Source organism: Botrytis byssoidea (assembly GCF_014898295.1).
Source record: "Botrytis byssoidea strain MUCL 94 chromosome Unknown BBYS_008, whole genome shotgun sequence".
Lineage (NCBI taxonomy): Eukaryota > Fungi > Ascomycota > Leotiomycetes > Helotiales > Sclerotiniaceae > Botrytis > Botrytis byssoidea.
This window is the reverse complement of record NW_024065849.1, coordinates 1,769,101-1,790,181: the sequence shown is the minus strand read 5'-3', so window position 1 is coordinate 1,790,181 and position 21,081 is coordinate 1,769,101. Positions and strand designations below refer to the sequence as shown.

Here is a 21,081-nt window from a genome sequence, read left to right as displayed (position 1 = left end):
TTGGTCACTGAATAATATAAACTATTGTATGTTTCTGCCATTCAGAAATCTAATACTTGTCCTCTTCCTGATGAGATGATGTTGAGAACAACTTGAAGAACCACTTTAAAGCCATCTATTTCCTTGTTCTCCTCATGTTGTTTTGAGAATATCCACATCTCATCTTCTCAACCACCCTACATTTTGCTGCAGTTAAGTTGGTTCTTGGAATCAATTTTCGAATTATGTTGTTGGACAACATCATCTCTTCATGTCATCGAGCCATATTCTGAGAACAGTCTACATTTTTTGTTCTTAGGAGAGACTTTAACTTTTTCTATCTCAGCTGAACTCCGGCTACTGCATCATTTCAACAGATTCATACAATCATCCAACAATTTCTTACTCACTACTCGATAATCATTTCTACCACACAGTCCTCTTCACCTTCACCCTAATCAACTTCACCGCCTTCCCAGTACTTTATATCTAACCTCGAACTTCAAAGCTGACTTTTCCTCTTCATCCAAACAAAGTTGTAGCAAATTCTACAACCCCAGAACCTTTATTCGAAACCCATGGTGAGTTAGTTCTATGACTCAATTACCCAACATCCAAACTTTCTTATCTAATTTATCGACAGCTCTCACCATGGCATACTCTCCTTACTTAATGTGCGAACCAATGTACCTGGGAGATGAGCGCTTCCAACGCTGGCCATCCCCAGCCAAAGACGCTGGACCTCAATACCTCACATTCTGTTTCGCAATCTCAAAATATCGGAACAATCAACCTCCCTTCACTCTTAATTTTCCCTCGGATCATGACCTCTATATGAAAAAGGAACAGAGCATGCGCAACAGGATGCCAGATGTGAATCTCGCAGGTATGTCTGGAGATAATTTTATGGATGATATTCCTTGGCCCGACTATCACGATATTGAGATCCCGCCAATATCTGAGAATCAACTCAAAAGTATTGGGCGCAATATGAAACTATTGGAATCCGAACTCCTTGGTCCGATCAAAGGTTCTACAATCAATGATGAGGATTTCATCTTTACAAAGCTTAATTTCAATCACAAGAGAACGAAAGAAGACCCCCTTGAACATATTCCTTGTAATTATTTTGAGCATAAATTCTTCGATGGAAGAGAGCAGAGCTTTGATTCTGCTGTGAGGTATTCTAAACTTTTACTTCTATGTTCAAATTCTACTACTCTTCGAAACTAACATATACATTTGAACAGAGCTGGAGAAGGTCCAGCAATACCAGAATGGACACATCAAGGTTTCGATATTAATGATGAAGAACAAGTAAGTCTTTCATGTTCAAAGATCTCTTTTCATCCTTCCTCAATCCCTACCCATGAATTGTAACAAGATAGATACTGACACCCAACTTCCAGATGGCCTCATTAGATCGTAGAGAAATTCAGAAAGCCCTCCGAAGCTACGATGCTACCTACCGTGCAAATTACTTTAACCCCGATCTTGTACCTGAAAAGAGATTAGGTTCATCAAGAAAATCAGGTGCTATGACGAACTGGTATCGAAAAGGTCCTATAGGACGTAGTCGAAAACCTCCTCCAAAACCACGACAAGATGTTGCGGAGAGAATTTCTCAGGATCATTTATGGCTTCTCCAGCAAGAAAGCCTAGCCAAGTCCAAAGATAATGAAGACGTTCAGATGGGTGGAACGAGTGTGATTGTTGGAGGGAGTCTCGTTGGTACTGAAGTTATTGGCGGAATGAGTGCTACGATTGATGCTCCTGGTCCTTCCGGGTTTAATTCTGGATTCGGTCAAATGAGTACTATAACTGGGGCTCTTGGTTCTTGGGGATACAATTCTAGCTCTGTTGGTGTAAACAGTGCTCCTGCTCCAGAATACAACTTTACTGCCAGTATCGCCAACAATGCTGCTGGTCCCTCTGAATATAATTTCGGAGCCGCTTCAACAGTTTTGCCCACCAATACCTCAACAGCTGTCGCCAATAATACACGAGGCGCTCTGAAATACAGTTCTGGAGCTGTTTCAAGCGCTGCTCCTATGAATGCACCAATGATTTCCATTAATGATACGTCACAACCTTCAGCACACAATTTCGGTCCCAATGCAAGGAACGTTGCAAACACCGCACCAGGTCCTTCTGGGTATAACTCTGGGACTATCGGATGTAACAATTTGAGCAGCATGGCAGCTCCTTCGGGATACACTTCTGCACCTGGTATAAACAACACAATCAATACTGCAGCAAGCTCTTTGGGACATAACACCTTGTCAGCTCCGACTCCAAGAGAAATTGGTACAAGAGGAAGTGGCGGAACGAATACCTTGAGCAACCCTTCACGTCCTATCTCCGACTACGATCAAGGATATACTAAATCTTGGACCGAGCGGGTCATGCATAACTATGCTCACTCTTTCCCCGCACATGCCGCCTCTATCCCACTCAATATGAATCTTCACAACACTATCGAAGTCCAATCTCAAGGCATTACTCACCGACCTAATCTCCCTACTGCAGCCGCATCCGCACCCGTACATGCAAGTGAAGAAATCCTTGAAACGCCATTTACAAGCCAGGAGCCTGATATGGAGAACCTCATTCCCATCAACAAAAAGATGGATGCAAGAGACGACAAAGATGAAGATTGGCAGCCAGGTCAGAAACCAAAACCAAAACCAAAAGCTACCCGAAAGACCGCTATTTCTAAAGCAGCCACTGCCAATCCAACCACACCCAAAACAATTACTCGCAAAACTCCTACTCCAAGGACCAGGAAGCCAAAGATTGCTATTCCCAGTGTCGCTGGTCCCATAGCTACCAGCCCTACAGTTGGAACACCTAATCTTATCAAACCAGCTGGCGTCCCAAGAGCTAGGAACTCCAGAGCCGCTACTGCCAAAACTGTCGGACCCAAGTCTGCTGTACCCAAAGCTACTGCTCCCAGAACTGCTACCACTAGAACTTCCGCTCCAAAGACTGCAACCCCCAAAGTTTCCGCCACAAGAGCTACTTCCAAGTCCAACACCCCCAAGCCTTCCTCATCTACCTCAACCCCCAGCCTCAAAGCACCCGTTACCAGAAAATCTTCTCTCAAAAAGAGTATTTCGGGAGAAAGCGCCGACGGTACATGGGAGCCTGATGAAGAAGACTTATAAGCCAGAAGTTTACCTTCATTGTTTTTTCTCTCTCTTCTTTTTTAGGATTATTTCTTTGGATCTGGTGCTTTCTTCTAAATTTCAATGATATGATATCCTGCTTTAGTTTGCGTTGGATGTGGATGGATTTTTAGAAGTTTTTGCAAGGCATTAGATTTATGAAATGAAAGATGGAAGAAAGGAAGGAAGGGCTTGATATAGATAATGATTTCATGAGTTGACGAGGAGTTTTTCGAGCCAGCACTACCGAGATACCTACTTGATGTGGTTAATCTGCTCGGCTTTTGGTGATAACATTTTCCGAGGATAGTTTTGAGGAACACCTTTTTTCTTCATCATTTTCTTTAGATAGATAGATATTTTGATTCCGTAATGACTCTATTAGAGATTAAGAGGTAGGGGTAATCAAATTAATACATAGATAGATCTAGCATATCAGAAAAACTAACAATGATTTCCCAAACACGCATGGAATCACAAACACTTAAGAGGTCCGCGCTCCTGCATTACTTGGATTAAGAATAGAACTATTGACTTTTTAAGAGACTATCTCAAGATGATGAGGATGCAAAAATTAGTTTATTGTTTTCGTCTCCCCTTCTTTCTATCAATTTGTTTAAAGACACCATGCGACCATCTATTTCCGTTTCCATTACCACCTGTCCCCAATTTGTCAATATAATCAATTGTGTGATCACAAGTATCCCCTTCCGTACCGCCAATAACCCCATCCCATAATAATATCGACGATATAACAATACTCCAACTCCCTCCCACCCATCCAGTCCATATAACCCCAAACCAACAACCGTAACCATCCCACCCACCCAATACCTATCGTACACCAATCCATAATCATACAAGTAGCCCCAGCCAACCAATCAATCTGCATCACCACCCATCCATCTCAATTCCCATACATACACCCTTTACTAGCTCTCCTCGCATGGTAGACCACACTCCTCCCAATCCCACACCCATGAGATCCCGTTCTCGAGTGTGATTCCGAGATATCTGAATCGTAACATCGATTTAAGTTCGCATAGTGATTATCGGAAACGACGGCTGTTGACGCAATAGCTTTTTCTTTCATGAGTGATATTCTGTTGATATGTTATTAGGATTTGAAGGTATCGAAAGAGATTTGAGAAGTGGGAAGGCTAACTTACTCATCCTCGGAATAACCGGGGAGATTTACCGCTGGGCCTTCTTGAAAGTTGAAGGGTGCACTCTGTGATGGTCATGTCAGAGATGTACAGCACAGAGTTCTAGGAAATGACTAGATACTTACTATAGATAAAGGTTTAGGAGTTTTTGATTTCATTCCAAGGGTTTCAGCACACTTGTTGCTGAACTTTAAGAGTGTAGCTTTGAGTTGTATGCAGGACATATTGATAAATGATTGAATAGAGATTGATATGGAAGTATGTGCGTATATAAATATATATTTTGCGATTTATGACGATAAGTTATTCTTATATTGGTGATTGAATGTCCTCGTGATTTTATATTGAAGATTGAGAACGGGTATGAAAATGTAAGGCAGACGCGCTTTTCTGAAACGATGAATATGCAGGATATTGGAAGACGCGTGATTGAGGAATGACTGTAATTAATGACACAAGAAAATAAATGAATGAAAGAATGATTGTTGATATAGATATGTTGCTGACTATGAAAGAAGTAGAAGAAGAAGAATTGCTGAAGAGCTGTCTGCCAATGCCTCGAATAATTAAGACTGGCGATGATTGAACAAGATATATGAGAAAACAGATTAAAGAGAGGGAGATAAATTTATGAATATAGATTGCCAGTTTGCTGTCAAGGGCAACGATACTATCATATGAGAAATTACACAGAGTCAGTACTACAATGCGTACTACTTCGGGTGCATCAGAATTCCCATTCTTTGGTACGCCTCAAAGTAACGGCAATCCGGCGACGTAACGTGGCGGATTCCTTACTCCAAAACTTGAAGGAAATGAGAAGTTCCCTTCATTACTCCCTTATCAGATGAGGCCCTTCTGGAATGTTGATGAACAAAATGCATCGCTTCTTTTCTACTAAATCTATCAAAGGGGGGGTTAACGAGCTGAATACGTTAAATGTCAAAAGGACTACTAGATACCTGGTAATAAGTAGACGAACAAATCGACTCAGTGGAACCATACAATATTCAAAGTAGCAATAAATCAACAAGAGAATGAAATTGTCCTCCATTTATCAACATGACTATATTGACTTGAAGGAAATTGATGAATTGCATAAATTCCCCTTCAATAGTTATGATGTACAGATTCAAATCAAGGAAGCACGGAATGTCGCCCAAGAACATACCCGGGATAAGGGAAAAGCGTGGAAATGTGAGGGAGCGAGGGAGCACAACAGGAAGATAGGAAATAGAAAGGGTTGATCATGTGATTAACTCTTCAGAAGAATTTCCCCTTCCAATTATTTTGCAGTAAGGCTTAATACTAGGTAATCTTCACCCATTTTTCAATTGTCTTGTCCAATTAAATGGCTCCCTTGCGTTACCTTAGAAAATGGATCAACATCAATCCAAATCTTTTGACTTGACACAAGAATTCTTCGAGATTGTATCACTAATAAAATGTGCATATTGCTTGGCTAAAAATTGATATCTGTGTACCAATGGCGTAGAAGCGCCATGGCCCATCAATGCCAGAACGACATTCGACATGTGTAGAACCTGATCATCAAAAAATAATTTCAGCGCCGTGGAAAGAGATAAGGTATATTCGTCATTCGTCTATATGAATCCTTCAATCGCTTATTTCTACTCGAATGCTCCTTTTTGACTAGAACTTATCGATTTGTGGCTCTGATTTCTGGTGTTAAAAAACTCAAAAGTCGTTCGAGAGTTCTGTACTACAAGCACACATGTGTAGAAGTAATACTTAAAAGCCCTTATTTAGGGTAATCCTTCAAGTGGTAACTCTTCAGCTTGACGAATTGTTCAAAGCCAAATTTACTTAGAGTGACACCCCTTCCGGAATTTTTCCATCCAGTCCATGCAAGGTCCTATCAATAATTGTGAGCCATGTTCATGTACATCGTTAAAGGGTAAAGGTGACTTACAGGGCTGGGATAATCACATCTGTTCACAAAGACAGTTCCAGCCTCTACGTCTTCAGCTAATTCGGCTGCTTTTGCCGTGTCTTTTGTCCAAATTGAGGCGGTCAAGCCAAACTCACTGTCATTCATGAGTTTGATAGCTTCCTCATCATTCTTTACCTTCATCACGGGTATGACTGGACCGAATGTCTCCTCAGTCATCACAGTCATACTATGATCGACATTACCAAGCAACGTAGGCTTAACGTAGTTGCCTTCTGAAGGAGGAGACTTGAAGGTTTCATTCTCGGGCGTGAGATCCTTGGCACCCTTATCTAATGCATCCTTGATATGTGCCTCGATCGTTTCCTTTGACCTCTTTGAGACGACAGGGCCGACATGCTGCATAAGCAAGTAGTAAGTATTTAGCCGGCGATAATTGTGTGTGAGGTACTTACCGTTTCCTTATTGAAAGGATCACCTAATTTGTAGTTCTTCAAGACATTCTGCAACGCCTCAATAAATTCATCATGGATCTTCTCATCAACATAGATTCTTTCCAAGCTGCAACAACTTTGACCCGAGTTGAAAACAGCTCCATCGACGATCTCCTCAGCTGCCCATGCTACATCAACATCACCTCTTACGTATGCGGGATCTTTGCCACCAAGTTCCAGTCCAACATTCACGATTCTATCTGCTGCTGCCTTAGCTGTAGCTAAACCACCAGCTACAGATCCAGTGAAGCACACGAGAGCTACCTTTGGATCTCTAACAATAGATTCGATAATGAGGGGGGAGCCGCAATGGAAGTATTGGATGACATTATCTGGAAGGCCAGCTTCAGAAAAGATGGATGCCATGTGTTCAACAATTGTAGGCGTCTGCGGAGATGGCTTGAGAATAACCGAGTTACCGGCGAGAAGGGCAGGTATCAGAGAGTTGACGAGAATAAGATAGGGGTACTGAAAACAACAAGTTAGCCAGAGAAATGAAGGCGCGGAAAACAACACTTACGTTCCATGCAAAGAGGATGAGACATGGTCCGACTGGCACCTTTCTGATGAATCTCTTGAAACCTTTCTCTGCCTCTCCATCTGTGTCTTTCAATGCATCCTCACTAATCTTCAAAAGGTATTCGCCTCTCTTCACAGCTGTGGTAACTTCTTTCGCAGTATACGCAATGGGCCGACCCATCTGTTCTGTTAATTCCTTTGCCAATTCATCTTGCTTATCGTTCAAGAGCTTAAGAGCTTTCTTGACGATATCTTGACGTTCTTTCAATGAAGTCTTACGATACTTCAAGAATGCTTCAGTGGCAGTGACGGGCAATTGCTGTAAATCTTCTGCAGAGATTCCAGTTCTGGTCAAGACAGGCTTGTTGGTGATGGGAGAAATGGTAGTGATTGTTTCGACAGACATTTTGCAAACTTTGTGTATTCTTAATTGTATGAAATTCCAAGCAACAATCACAATGACACTCTTCTTATGTTGCAGATTTAATTCTAGTGGGGGTGGTGGGATAAAGAGAGTCAATCAAAGCTATCAGTGACGCCCACTTACCGGTATCGCTATGCGTCAATATCATGACAGGATGTAACAGGGGTTCCGACAGTTTCCAAGCCGCTAAAATTTTAAACTTTTGGTGAATACACCACCCAAAAAAATTGATAAGTGATCCTGGTCAAAATTTATAATTCTTTACAATCCGAATTTCTTCCAATTCATCAATCAAGCTACTCGACCAACCAACCAAGCAATAAGTCAATCGATCAATCAATCAGTCAATCGGTCAATCGAAGGAATGGCGACGAGAAATCACAACGATTTCCTAGATCTGGAGGAGAGTGACGGAGATGAGAGTCAAGGATATAATTCGGAAGCAGAGGATCTCAAAAAGGGTAGCAGAAGTTTAAAGAGGAGAAAAGTTGATGACGATCAAAGCGACGACGAAGACATTGATCAGAATAGCGATCAAGAAGAACAAGAATCTAAGGATGATATAATCGAGGAAGCTTCAAAAGAGATCGAATCGAAATCAGATGCGAAATCGAAACCAAAGAATACCTCGAAAGAATTGGAATTGCCAGGAATCTCAAGGCCTCTCACGAAGAAGAATCTTGTCGCAAGTGCTGCTGCTATCAAAAAATCCGGCGTTGTCTATCTTTCCAGAATACCACCTTTTATGAAACCAACAAAATTAAGATCACTCCTTGAACCATACGGTGACATTAATCGCATATTCATGACACCTGAAGATCCAGCTTCGCACACAAGACGAGTTCGCAATGGAGGAAATAAGAAACGATCATTTGTGGACGGGTGGGTAGAATTTGTGAATAAAGCGGACGCCAAGAAAGTGTGCGAATTATTGAATGCGAAAACAATTGGAGGCAAAAAAGGAAACTATTATCATGACGATGTGTGGAATCTTCTCTATTTGAAGGGTTTCAAATGGAACAATTTGACGGAACAGATTGCGGCAGAAAATGCGGAAAGAAACAGCAGAATGAGAGCTGAAATCAGCAAGACGACGAAGGAGAATAAGGAATATGTACAAAACGTTGAACGCGCGAAGATACAAGAGGGAATGGAAGCTAAGAAGGCTGCAAAGAAGAGGAAGGATGGCGACGACGCCGAGGTCACAAAGGATGAAAACGTGGAGGCAAAGAAGCAGAAGAAGGATGCTAATGGACCTATGCGCTTCAAGCAAAATGCTCCAGCATTGAAGAACAAGACTCAGAGTCAACCAGAACAGGTGAAGAGGGTTTTGAGTAAGATTTTCTAGACTAATAAAATACATCGTGAAGGGAGTATGGCATCTACATAATTCAACTATCCCCATGTTGGCCTTCTCAACGAACTAAAGAAAACTTCCAATAATTTTAACAGATACATGTTGTGCTCTGTTGTCAACCACCCTTCAATCATTTCTTGTGTTGCAGCATCAACAGCTTTTCCAAAAGCATCGAAGTTTCTTCTCAATCCTTCCACATTGATATTCCTCCCCGAAGCTGCAGCATTCTTTTCCAACTTCTCTACTTGTATTTCGGCCATGGCACGCCAAGTTTCAATAGCTTGAAGATTATCATCCAAATTTTGAACAAGCTCAGCATTGAAGGTAGCCTTCATTCTCAACTTTTCATATTGCTCTAAATCTACTCGGAATCCAGGAAGATGCATTTCCACATCTCTCCAGATAATTCTCAAGACGCTGTGAGCGGTGGGTTGGCTATATAAAGGACTTGCTAAGTGCGTAGTCCATTCATGAATTGTTGCAGCCGCTCGTCTCTCTTGGTCTGGTCGGTAGCATCGTGGGTCTTTTTTTGCAATGATTCCAGTGCGGAATTGGCGGGCTAGAATCTCTCCCTGATCTTCAAATTCCAGCCAGCCCGGAGGAAGTGGACCACGGGTAGGATTTAGTTTTGTTCTTTCGTTTGTTGCGATGTTGTAGTAGAATTTTGACCCATCGCAGCATTGTCTTTGCTCCCACCACTCGGGGTTGGATATCGTTGATTTGGGCATTGGATGGATTGTACTTATTATGCTCGTTGTTTTCTTCTCTCTTCGGAGTGATTGAATGATCGAACATCATTCTAGAGCAGTCATTGCCTGTCTTTTATATCTTGGGCTTCACCAGTTAAATTTCGCTATATAAATATTTCTATTTCACTCATAGCTTCTCACCGATATTATACCAACGGAGAAACAATCATAGAGCCAGAGATGTTGGCCTTATTGAAATTTTTCTTACCAAATATCTACCAGTCATAGTTGATATATCTTTCGTTTCACGATTCGTTAGTGACTGTCATTCCTTCTCTGGTTTACTGACGCTATCATGTACTCTCCTTTTGGAAGATGGCATTGCCATCCTTCATCAGGTAAATTGTCAATTTCTAATTAGCTACTCATTTATCTCAATACTTTTCAACACACCTCACTTGACTTGTCACAACACTCCGAAAGCAAACAAATTTCGAGTCATCAGTGAAAGAGATGGGATCAATCCAATTTTAATATCCATATACGTAATGATTTAAGTCTACCCTCGGTGACGTTTCAGTCCAGATACCCTCTCAGCTTTCCAGTTTTAGAAGCAAAATATCCCATTATCTGCGTACCAGACCTACGTGTTCCCCTGTATATTCCTCCCTAATTCTCCTCACCATACTCTCGTCCTGCAATCTCTCAACAACCGCACTCAAAGAATTCAACTCCTTCACCAAAAATCCAAGCATATCTTTCTGCAGCTTCTCTCTCATCTTCTCCCCATCTTTGTACAATCTATAATAATCTTCTCTTGCCTTTCTAGCCTCTTTCTTGCTCCTCTCTGCTACTTCCCAAAAGCTTCCGAGACGACCCATTGGTACCGGAAGTACACATCTGGATTTCAAATACTTCATAAGGTCTTCCTCTGCTTTATTGATACAGTGAAAATATTTCTCACGCGCTGTTTTGGTACCTTCTGCTGCTTTTTCCATCTCGGTGAAAAGACCTGGGGGAGGTGTAATGGGCGAAAGACGGTGAAATGTTGGTAGATCATATCTTGCTTGTTCTCTCTCCCTTTGAAGGTAATGATGTTGGTAGTATCTGCGGTCTCCCATTTTACTTATTAGGGGTGGTGTTTCTGATTGGGATCGTGTGCCGAGTTCTCTGCTGTGCTGGTTCTGAAAAGATAACTATGCCACAATGATTTTATCTTCATTATATGGTCTTTGTTCGTTTGCATATTAACAGCATCCAGATGCATATGACTGCATTGTGAGATATCATGACGATGTGAAATTCGTGGCTGCTTCTTTCAACAGTGTTCGCCAACACATAAGGTATCACTAATGGTAGTATAAAAGAATGTCGGAGAGGGGGGTCTTGCGGTTAAATTCAGAAAGTATAATAAGACTACATCACATCATATAATGGGTCTCTTAAGGCTTCAAACGGTGTTTCTATCAAGGTCTCGAAATCTTCCAATTATTATTTTGGCTTCATGAATCATCGATTCGCTAAAACAAAATTGCATCATCCACCCGAACTTTCACGCCCATCTTCCCTTCACTAAGCACAAGTAGCCTCGATCTCTTCTCGCCACTCCTACGTTCCTTCTTCATACTTCCTGATAGCTCTTTCCCGATCCTGAGCTTTCCTCATTGCATTCCTAAATCTCACTTGTCTCTGATCAACCTTCCTCTGGAACTCCTCCGAATCTTTCTTCATGCCGTTATAATAATTCTCTATATCTGTCCACCACATTCTACTACGCAAATCAGATGCATCCAATTGTCCCTCCAATTTATGAATTTCATCCTCGAGATACAAGATCTTTCTTTTGAGTTGTTCGTATGACATTTTGGGAGCGATTCTCGTCTGAGGATTTGCGGGAATTCTGCAGCTACTTGAGGATTTAGAGTATTGTGGCGAGTGATTGTAAGAGGACTTTGAGCTTGAGAATATTCCCATTTTGTCTTCTTTTGTTGTATTTACTCGAGTCTTTTATGGAGGAGCTCACTACGTTCGTGAAATTTTGGTTGGTCTCCTCTACTCGTGATATATATTACCATCGTTTCAAAGTTTGCTGGTTCAAGTCATGATGATTGTAATACTATCTAATCAGCATTGATATGTCACAAATTGGCAGACTATAGTCACTATCCAAACAACCCTTACGACTTATCTTTCGAGTTTGTTTGTGAATCATTCATGGAGTGTTTACACAGCAACTGATAATCTGCTTTCCATTTCATATGCAAGGTGTTTAATACTAAATAGTTCACGAGTCATTCTATCAATCTGTGGCCAGTCTAGTCAAATCATTTGTCGAATTATGAAATTTTATTGCATAAGCTACCTTTAGATAACAAGTATCTATTCCACAAATCAAGTCTGGTCATTTCAATTTATATTAAGAATCACTTGTGGGCAATATCTAGAGCTTAGCTTACATAATTGATCAATTCGCTACGAAATTACAAAGTTTTCCTACCAAACATCATCCAAAATTTTACCTCTATGAATTTCCACTAAATTGCCCCCACTCATTTTCCGTCGCCCCAGCCGCCTGTTCTTCTTTCTTTTCTTCATCTCCCCCATCATCTCCCCCACCTCCCCAGCCTTTATTTGATGAAACATCTTTGACTCCTCCATTCCCAAAGCCCTGGTCTCCTTGAGCCTCAGACTCAACCTTTCCTGTTTGATCCTCTTGATCCCAATCGGCTTTCTGGCTTGATTGATAGTCCCGGCTTCCCTGATCCTCTTGTCCCACCAAATAATTCCCAGCTCCTTGGCCATTTGCTCCGCCACCATACTTTGATCCCCGACTTCCACGAACTCCCTCCTCCTTTGCCTGAGAACTTTTGACACCTCCTGTCTGGCCCCCACGATTTCTCCGCACACCGGAACTACTTTCGCCTCGATTATCATCTCTGCTGTACTCATTCCTCTGAGCTCCATAGCCATTCAAATCCCGATTATCATCTCTACCAATCCCACTATTTTCAACTCCATCTCTTTCATGCCTAGCCAATCCCATTTTATTCCTATAACTTGCTTCCTTCTGTTCTAAACTCTCTTGTAGATTCGCATAATCCTCTCTCAGACCCCTGAATAGATTCTCCACGTATTTCCGCCAGGCTGCAAGAGTATCCTTTTCGGACTTCACATAACTAGCTACATTCTTCTTCTCTGCCGAGACTTCCTTCTCTAACGCAGTGACTTTCCTCCTGAGCAGATCGATTTCCGTTTTTTGTCGAAGTTCGACTGGGGTTCGATTAAATAGTGATGGCATGATTTTAGTGATGAATTTTTGCCGAGTTCGAACTCGGTAAAAAATGGTAAGAATAAACAATTATCTGGGTTCGAAAGATATTCCTTAGCCTAGGTGAGAATCATGATGTTGAAATATCAAAATGGTTACCTTACTTAACACAATATATATTTCAAAATGCACGAAGTTTGCATTCTATATTGCACGGCAAGCAACCACTGTCAAAGTGACTGTTGATATTAGCGAGGTACCAAACAGAAAGTTTTCAGAATCTTCAAAGAGCAAACAATGAGCAATTTCAAAAACACTCCATCCTCGGAATGACTAACAGCCATGAGTTAGAAGTGCCTGCAGCCATATATATATGCAAAATTTTGCAAAATTTGAATCATCGTGGAGACCACAATCCCTCTTTCCAAACCAACTCCTCCACTCTTCGCTCTCTCTACCACTCTCTCCAAGTATCTATCTAAACCATCGGCCCTACCCTTCTTTACCCGAAACAATCCCTTCATCTTATCATTTACCTAGCTTCTAACTTATAACTTCTAACCAAGGATATATATCCCTTACACTCTCTCTCTATCAACAACCAAACCAAACACAACATTCTTCCTTCATGAGCATCAAGAATTCCACACAACGGTTCCAAAACATTCAATTCTATTCACCAAAGCAAAATCAAGTGACTCATGCAATCCGCGAATAGAAAAGTCCATCAACAAATCTCCAAAAACACGCACAAGATCTCCCTGCATAACATGCTTACCCATCAACTCCTATAAACTTCCCCTCCATACCTACGCAACCCACCATTCCCACCATCCCCACAACGCAGGACTCAGCTTACCACTTACCAATTACCGCCTACCACTCTATCCACAACCATCCCGACATCTATGCATCACCAAATCTCAAACACCCATTTCCCATTTCCTATTTCCTCATTGACAAACTCCCCAACAACACAAAAGTCCGTCAGTATACATCCACCAAATCGACTCATCTTCCCACAGCAATCTAGCGCTTTAAGCCATTTCCCGCAGTAGTAGTTTCATCATAACCTCCTCTACTACCGCATACTCACTCAATACCCCAAAAGTTTTCCAGTCTCCCAACAACAACCATTCCAGAAATCAAAATGTTAGCTCAAGATATCCTCTCTTTCCCTTAGGATGATAGGCTAACCATCTCGATTCTTTCCGATCACTTTCGTTTTAATAAAAACCTAGTGCATGACATCCAAAGACTCTTCCTGCGTAAAAACATCACCCCAATGGTTTTCTCATTGGCTCTAAAACATTACTCGCATCCACCCGGCCCCCTCAATTGTAACTCTGTCTCTCACCACCGTGATCTATACATATCGGACTTCACGATCACACAATTAAGAACCAAAAACCTAAGCAGAAAAAATGTTATTAATCTTATTCAGAGATGAAATCTGCAAAACCCTAATTACGCCTCATTGCATTCCATTCTGCCCATCTTGAAATCAACTTTCAAGCTCAAATAAAATCCGGTGATGTAATGTAACCAAGTTTTCCTTTCCTTCTTCACTACAACCATTTCTCACATCCATACAATTCAGATCGCTCCAATGCTTCAAAACCCAATCCTACCCCCATTGATTCCCTCAAATTTTTTCAAACCCCAGTAAGAAAATTATTCAAATCGTCGAAAGATTGACAATGACGACTCCGTTTTATATGCATGTAATTCAAATATAAATCTCTCTCCATTCATTTCCCTCATAGTTGACCAGAAAGAAGTGCTTCAGTTGCTATTTAAAAGTTAGTTGACGTAGAATCTGAATTGGGAATAAATAATAACATACCAGAATTAATATAAGCTCTTCTAGCATCAAGTGAAACACCAAATCTCTTCTCTAACTCCATCTTGATACTCTTTTTCGTAATTGTCATCAAATCAGCTGTTCTGAGAATATCTCTAATCTCTTGTAAGATAGAGTCATCACTTGGCAAACCTGCCAAATTGGACATTTCCATTTCTTGTTGACCGAAATATTGACTTCCGCTGAATTGACTAGCACGATTTCCTGGTGTCCCCATTCCCATTTCTGATGGAGCCAATGAGAGACGGGATTGATATGGATTGCCATTCTTGGAGTCGATACCATAACCATTATACTGGGACATTGAACGAGACGCGGGAATGGCGTATTCCGAGACATTATGTTGATACTTAGTGCCATAGGAATATCCTGAAATTACAGATCTTCCATCGTCATCTTGCTGGGTTTGAGCTTCCCAAAGCTCGGCTTGATAATCTTCCCATTTCTTGTGTGGAATAGATGCGGGATCAAACACTCCTTCATCAGTGATGACAATCTGTTTACCTGACTCTCCGGTAACAACACGAGTGTTACCCCAGGAGAAATCATCCATATGCCAGAAACTATACAATGGAAGACACAAGGAGTACACAGGAATGGCAAGGATATAAAGAATCATCCATCCAATCATTTCCCATTTGCGTCGTACGATGAAGATAATTGCTTGCAAACCATAGATCGCAGCAAGTAGAATGAAAGCCGTGATAGGAACAAAACTTGGCGATTCAATAACGAGGACGATGAGATAGACGATATATGCAACAGTGACCGGTTGAACCAATGTGGAGATCAAATCAATCATGACAACGAAACGCATACTGAAGCAGCAGAAACCACAAAGTTCGGACATAGGCACGAGTTCAGCAAGGTTGTGTACTGTTGAGTTAATCCAGCGACGACGTTGAGAAAGGAAGACAGCCCAGGAGTCAGGAGCAATAGTCCAAGCGTGAGCGGTACTGATGTACTTGGTCTTGTACTTGGCATGATGTTTCATGAGAAGTGTGGTTAAGTAACGATCTTCTCCCAGATGTAGCAAGTTCTTCATGTGAAGTGTATCGACTCGAATATTGGCATAGGCTTCCACAACTTCGCGACTGACGAATAGAGGCTTTCCGGATTCTGCAGCTCGAACACGATACATTGTGAAACAACCTGGCAGACAAGTGACACTACCAAACAAACTTTCGAACGCTTTAGCCAGATTGTGAGAGATGAAGTACTCATAAACTTGAATCATAGTGACGAATGAAGATTTGGAGTTCGTTAATGCCGTCTCTCCACAAACACCGAGTAATTTAGTATCGTCCAAGAATGCTGAAACCATTCGTGAGGCAGAGTCCGCTGCAACGACCGTATCGGCATCAATTTGTAACATAAATTCATAAAATGTCGGATTGACACCAATGATATTGCGAATTTGATGATACATTTCAAGCTCGAGAGGGCTCATCGGCGCATTGTAGTGAACACGGTTCAAGAATCGCATCATGACCATTTGAGAATCACGCTTTCCTCTGTTTCCTGGTTTAGAAACTTCAGAAGGCTTGCCAACTTTCACGACGACCAAGAAAGGAACGATATGACCTTGGACCTCGTAAAGACCGGAATAACATTTGCCCATATTGTGCTGTTTCATTCCTTCTCCCAAAGACTCAAAGCTCAGGGGTTCAGGATCAACAGTTTCTGATACTCCAAGAATATCCAAAACAATACGTGGAGTAGGCCTGTCGTTACCTTGACCAATAATCATGCCATCACAAATGACAACCAAGAGTTTACGCTTGTCGTCATACTTCATTCTGGCGATGGAGTCGATAGCACGTCGAAGAGAGTCCTCGTCTTCTGTATAGACAGGCACTTGACAGATGACGAACTTATCTAGATTTTCGGGGACGTTTTTGCCACCGAATTGAAGAGCCGCGAAAAACTTGAAGACGATGACAGAACTAAGAATAATCGTGATGGCCAAAATCAAGTACTCAGCAAATTGACACTTGATAGAGTTTCTAGTATCAACATCTGCAACATAGAAAAGATTATCGAGACAAATCTTCATTCTAGACCGCATCTCGTCACTAATGGCAAGAGCATTCCAGTATTTCGTGACGTCCTTTCCAGATTTTTGTTGAAACAAGTCCACGACTAAGGGTGACATGAAGTCGACACTAACATCCGAGGATGCAGTTTCACCCTCAGGAACAATGATTTTACGGCCCCCAGAAATGTACTTGGTAAGGTCATAGACTTTACCATCAATGATGCCGATCGAGTCCAATTTCGAAGCAAGCGTTTTAACATACGACGCCGTATAACCAATGTGACCCTTGTAATAACCGGACTCTTTAAGCATGATCATTTGCTCTATGAACCAATCGGGACGGGAATCATTCTTGAAGGCACGGAAGTCATGATATGCAGCATTGGCATCTGTGCTACTGACTGTCGAGGCAGAACCAGTGACATTAGAAGAAGTATAATCAAGTTGCACTGAAGGATCGATAGAGCCTGTGGTTCCTTGACAGAGAGCCGAGACTTGAATCGGAAATAGGCCAGTAGCATCAATACCAGCGTACTTCAAGATACTCTTTTGGGGTATAATCGACGGGTAATGACGAGTTGAAAAACTTGAAAGGTCAAAAACCGTTCCTCTAATGGCAACATAGGCATCGTCGCTTTTTCCATCGTACGATGACAACTCAGCAGCACTAAACACGTGTTGAGTTGGACAAATCAATTTTGGAAAGATCACGACGAAGAAAGCGGAGAAGAGACAAGCCCACCAAATCATCATATTGATCGCAAGCTTTTCTCTCCAAGCCAACCGAACGTCTTTTCGAGGCATGCGACCGATCATTCGTATCAAGAAATCAGGAATGAGCCAAGTCATCAAGTACACCATTGCTACCCATCTCTTACGACTCGGGCTGTCTCTAACTTCCTCTACCTCAACCATGGTCTTTTCATTTCCCTTCTCAGCCAATTGCTCTTTGGTGTCTAAATTGCGGAACATATCACCTTGGCCAAGAGCTGAAGCACCAGCATCAGAGCGTGCATCGTCTTGGCTACCAAAGTAACCAGATTTCTTGTCTCCATAGAACGCTCCAGGGGATGGTGTGAGTAGAGCGGCCCCAGGACCCAAAAGACGTTCTTTTGAGGCTCCATAGTTTTCACCGCCTGGTGTGAGTCTGGCCTCACCACCATCATCAGATGGTAATGGGTAACGTCCTGCGACGAAACCACGTTCATTCAGTTTCGCAATTTCCGCCCAACACCTCTCACTAAGGAATATTCCGGTGCTTCCAACTCTAGCCTCGTTAGATGGCCATCTTTTCTCTTCAATCACATTTTCAGCCTTTTCTCGCTCACTTCCAACTAAGATTGTTTCGGTGTCTGCAAGTCCGAGGAACTCTCCGAAAGGAATGAAGATGCTAAAGTCGGCATTTCGTAACCGTTGACTGATTTCAGCAATACCGAAGGTTTGAAGTTGCATCCGTACACATTTGCTATCGAATTGATTTGCTATGCGACGGTCGTTGGGCTTAAGACAGAATACAAAGTATGGGTTCGTGTTTTGTGAGTTGAGAGCTTTGAAGATATTGTCCAAGGATGACAGGTACTGTGCAGCAGCACCTTGGTCAATATTGAGACCTTTTCTAGCTTTACTTCCAGAATCGATGGTTTCAGAGATGTCTTCTACCGAGTCGGCTGCAATCTTTGAGCCACCGAAACGACTTGGTCGATCTCCCTTTCGGCGCATGACACTTGGTTGTCTTAGAGGCTTCGAGCTAACTTGAGCTTGCATGATAGTTGACTTCTCTTGTGGATGAACCATACGTTGAAGAGCTTCTTGACCAAAGAGCTGGCCTACAAAGTCGCTCTTCGTGTCACGAATCAAGTTCATCAGATCTCCCGAGATGACTTCTCCATTTTCTTCCACCAAGCCCGCAACAGGATATTCTACTTCTCCAGCAAAATGCTTCACTGTAAATGCAGCAGAAGCATTGTGAGTAGCAAAGTTACTTCCCGGGAGCTTGGCAGTTGCACTCCCGACGGTTATTGCTGGGTTTTTGCCCTCGAAACGTTTTCTCAAGCTTTCTAGTAATTGTACGTCTGTCTTATGACGCTTGGTTTGATCGTCAAGGATGCTTAAAAGACCGTTACCATGCTTGAGAAGACCCCTGACGGCATCAGAGTTGTCAAAGTAGCTGGTAGCTGCAACAGTTACTTCTTCAGTTTCGAGCATATCGGCTTTTGATTCGAAAAAGCTTTGCAAGGTAAAGTTATAAAGTGCTTCAGTTGCAGCATTGTTCAGAAGTTGATCGAGAGTTGAGTCGGTGGCAGGCTGTTGAGCAAACCCCGGGAAATCGACAATGGAAATGGTGTTTCCAACCGACTCTTCTGGCGCGCATACTCTCTGATTGATGCTTTCGATAACATATGCTACGAGTAACGAGTATAGAGTCCTTGCTAGTTCGTCTGCATTGCTCTTAGCACCCTTAGGATCGAGCATGACCGTCACTCTTTCTCTGTGCAAAATTTTGGTTTTGTATCCAAGAGTAGTTTGCAAATCAGTCGCTCCAACACCCAAAAATGCTGCAATGATAGAGAGAACATCCTTATTTTTCACAGCCGTATATTGTTGACCACCTTCGTGTGAATAGCCACCACTGTCGTCGCCCATTGCTGCTGTATTTTCCGCTGTTTCGAACTCGAGTTGACCAATGTGAAGAATACTAGCCAAAATCTGGCAAATTTCGGCGATCTCACTTCTTGGGAACTCCAACTTTCTCAATGCTGTCTTGAACAGCTGAAACCCTTCCGCATCGTTGATACCCACTTTGAGTTGCGTTGGATGACCAAGGTATCGCCATCTCTTTTGGCCTCCAGTAGAAAGTCGATTACCAGCGCCTCCGTGGTCTGCGGATGAATCTAATCCCAAATGTGCCTTCTCAGCGGCACTGGTGCCAGCTAAAAGGTAATACAACACATGAAAATTCCTCTCCCCGGTCGGTACAGCCGCTACTCTACTTCTCTCTAATCTGTGGTCGAGAACCTTTCCACCAATCAAGGTTGGGTTGACTGTTGATGCTGTATCATATTGAAGCTCGAAGAACAGACCTGCTTTCGAAGCGGTTGGGGTGGTAGCTGTTTTGGTGGATGTGAGAGTATCAAAGACGTATGCGGACAGAGATAATTTGGTGGAAAGAGGTGTGCCGGATTTGCTCAGTAAAGCAGAAAGCAAATGAGAACGAACGGTGGTTTTACCGGATCCCGATTCTCCTCTATTTGTCCAATTAGCAACATGTTTTGGAGAGTCATGAATATAACATCTTCCACTTACAAGAATACTACGGCTTGGTTCTCAGTTCTGGCCCCAAGTCTTGTGTAGGCCTTGTCGGCCATGCCCTCGGCGCCCCCCATTGCACTCCCTTCTTTACCTCCATCTGGACCTTTTGTCGAAGAAGAATACGTGTTGAGGGATATTAAGGCATGAGAGGACAGATCTGCCGTTGGTAATGAAACATGAAATCGACTTGCAAGATGTGCGGTTAAATGTGTATCTGATTGTAAATGGGCTGGCAAGGCAGGAAGGGATGGCTGCGAGTGAGCTCCGCTACTTGGATTATTGAGAGCCATGATGGATGGATTTGGGTCGAAACCCTTCACTTTTATGTTTTGGCGTCAATGTATAATCGATCCTCTGGAAAATCTCGAGTAAGAAGTATTATCGATCTTGATAAATCGGACCGTGTTTGGGAGTAAATATTGGGTCAGCGAAGGGGTAAGTCAGGTTCAACTTCTTGAAGAGAACGAAAGACTCTATTAAAACCGGACTAAATAGCGAGTGAATTATGAGCACCGGATGAAAGCGAATGTATTGCAAAGTTGCAAAAAAAAGAGGTTCAAGGAAGCAATTCAAAAGAAAAGAAATGAATATGTTATTGATGTTAGAGTTGAAGTGGAAGGGGGGAAAAGTTGTGAATCCCTTCTTTTTACCCAAAAACAATGGACTTTCCTTTTCCTACAAGCAGCAAGTAAAGGGAAATATTTTGGCTAGGTACGAGAAGATGATTTGGCTGACTTACTAGGTAGGTAATGTTTACAGGGTAGATGAATATTTTGGGATTTTGGAGTTTAGATGTTGTTATGGTCTACCGTAATCATTACTTGGGGTTTAACATTTCTCGTGTGTGAACTATTTTAAGGAGGAACGACCAGGGTTTTTATCAGCAGGGAAGTTG

The 21,081-nt window shown here is 42.2% G+C and overlaps 9 protein-coding genes across 9 annotated transcripts; 2 read left to right on the top strand and 7 right to left on the bottom strand.

Annotated features, from left to right (window-relative positions):
• Positions 1-573: 573 nt before the first annotated feature.
• On the top strand, positions 574-3,146 carry EAE97_005146 (uncharacterized protein; the record flags this gene model as incomplete). The annotated part of the gene is made up of 3 exons (XM_038875658.1): positions 574-1,160; positions 1,230-1,296; positions 1,389-3,146. 3 exons carry the CDS (start codon positions 574-576, stop codon positions 3,144-3,146), a joined length of 2,412 nt encoding a protein of 803 aa, XP_038734015.1.
• An 870-nt stretch (positions 3,147-4,016) lies between these two features.
• On the bottom strand, positions 4,017-4,633 carry EAE97_005145 (uncharacterized protein). The gene is made up of 3 exons (XM_038875657.1): positions 4,438-4,633; positions 4,316-4,377; positions 4,017-4,249 (listed from the first exon to the last, which is right to left on the bottom strand). The coding sequence occupies exons 1-3, from the start codon at positions 4,534-4,536 to the stop codon at positions 4,054-4,056; spliced, it is 357 nt and encodes a 118-aa protein (XP_038734014.1). The 5' UTR covers positions 4,537-4,633; the 3' UTR covers positions 4,017-4,053.
• A 668-nt stretch (positions 4,634-5,301) lies between these two features.
• EAE97_005144 (uncharacterized protein) lies at positions 5,302-7,643 on the bottom strand (the record flags this gene model as incomplete). The annotated part of the gene is made up of 4 exons (XM_038875656.1): positions 5,302-6,188; positions 6,246-6,623; positions 6,680-7,186; positions 7,239-7,643. 4 exons carry the CDS (start codon positions 7,641-7,643, stop codon positions 6,075-6,077), a joined length of 1,404 nt encoding a protein of 467 aa, XP_038734013.1. The 3' UTR covers positions 5,302-6,074.
• A 382-nt stretch (positions 7,644-8,025) lies between these two features.
• On the top strand, positions 8,026-9,009 carry EAE97_005143 (uncharacterized protein; the record flags this gene model as incomplete). The annotated part of the gene is made up of 1 exon (XM_038875655.1): positions 8,026-9,009. The coding sequence occupies one exon, from the start codon at positions 8,026-8,028 to the stop codon at positions 9,007-9,009; it is 984 nt and encodes a 327-aa protein (XP_038734012.1).
• Positions 9,010-9,056: 47 nt separating this feature from the next.
• Positions 9,057-9,746, bottom strand: EAE97_005142 (uncharacterized protein; the record flags this gene model as incomplete). Its single annotated transcript, XM_038875654.1, has 1 exon — positions 9,057-9,746. One exon carries the CDS (start codon positions 9,744-9,746, stop codon positions 9,057-9,059), a length of 690 nt encoding a protein of 229 aa, XP_038734011.1.
• Positions 9,747-10,333: 587 nt separating this feature from the next.
• Positions 10,334-10,828, bottom strand: EAE97_005141 (uncharacterized protein; the record flags this gene model as incomplete). The annotated part of the gene is made up of 1 exon (XM_038875653.1): positions 10,334-10,828. One exon carries the CDS (start codon positions 10,826-10,828, stop codon positions 10,334-10,336), a length of 495 nt encoding a protein of 164 aa, XP_038734010.1.
• A 487-nt stretch (positions 10,829-11,315) lies between these two features.
• EAE97_005140 (uncharacterized protein) lies at positions 11,316-11,681 on the bottom strand (the record flags this gene model as incomplete). The annotated part of the gene is made up of 1 exon (XM_038875652.1): positions 11,316-11,681. One exon carries the CDS (start codon positions 11,679-11,681, stop codon positions 11,316-11,318), a length of 366 nt encoding a protein of 121 aa, XP_038734009.1.
• A 547-nt stretch (positions 11,682-12,228) lies between these two features.
• On the bottom strand, positions 12,229-13,005 carry EAE97_005139 (uncharacterized protein; the record flags this gene model as incomplete). Its single annotated transcript, XM_038875651.1, has 1 exon — positions 12,229-13,005. One exon carries the CDS (start codon positions 13,003-13,005, stop codon positions 12,229-12,231), a length of 777 nt encoding a protein of 258 aa, XP_038734008.1.
• A 1,730-nt stretch (positions 13,006-14,735) lies between these two features.
• Positions 14,736-20,476, bottom strand: EAE97_005138 (uncharacterized protein; the record flags this gene model as incomplete). The annotated part of the gene is made up of 3 exons (XM_038875650.1): positions 14,736-14,767; positions 14,822-20,121; positions 20,181-20,476. 3 exons carry the CDS (start codon positions 20,474-20,476, stop codon positions 14,736-14,738), a joined length of 5,628 nt encoding a protein of 1,875 aa, XP_038734007.1.
• Between the last annotated feature and the right edge of the window lie 605 nt (positions 20,477-21,081).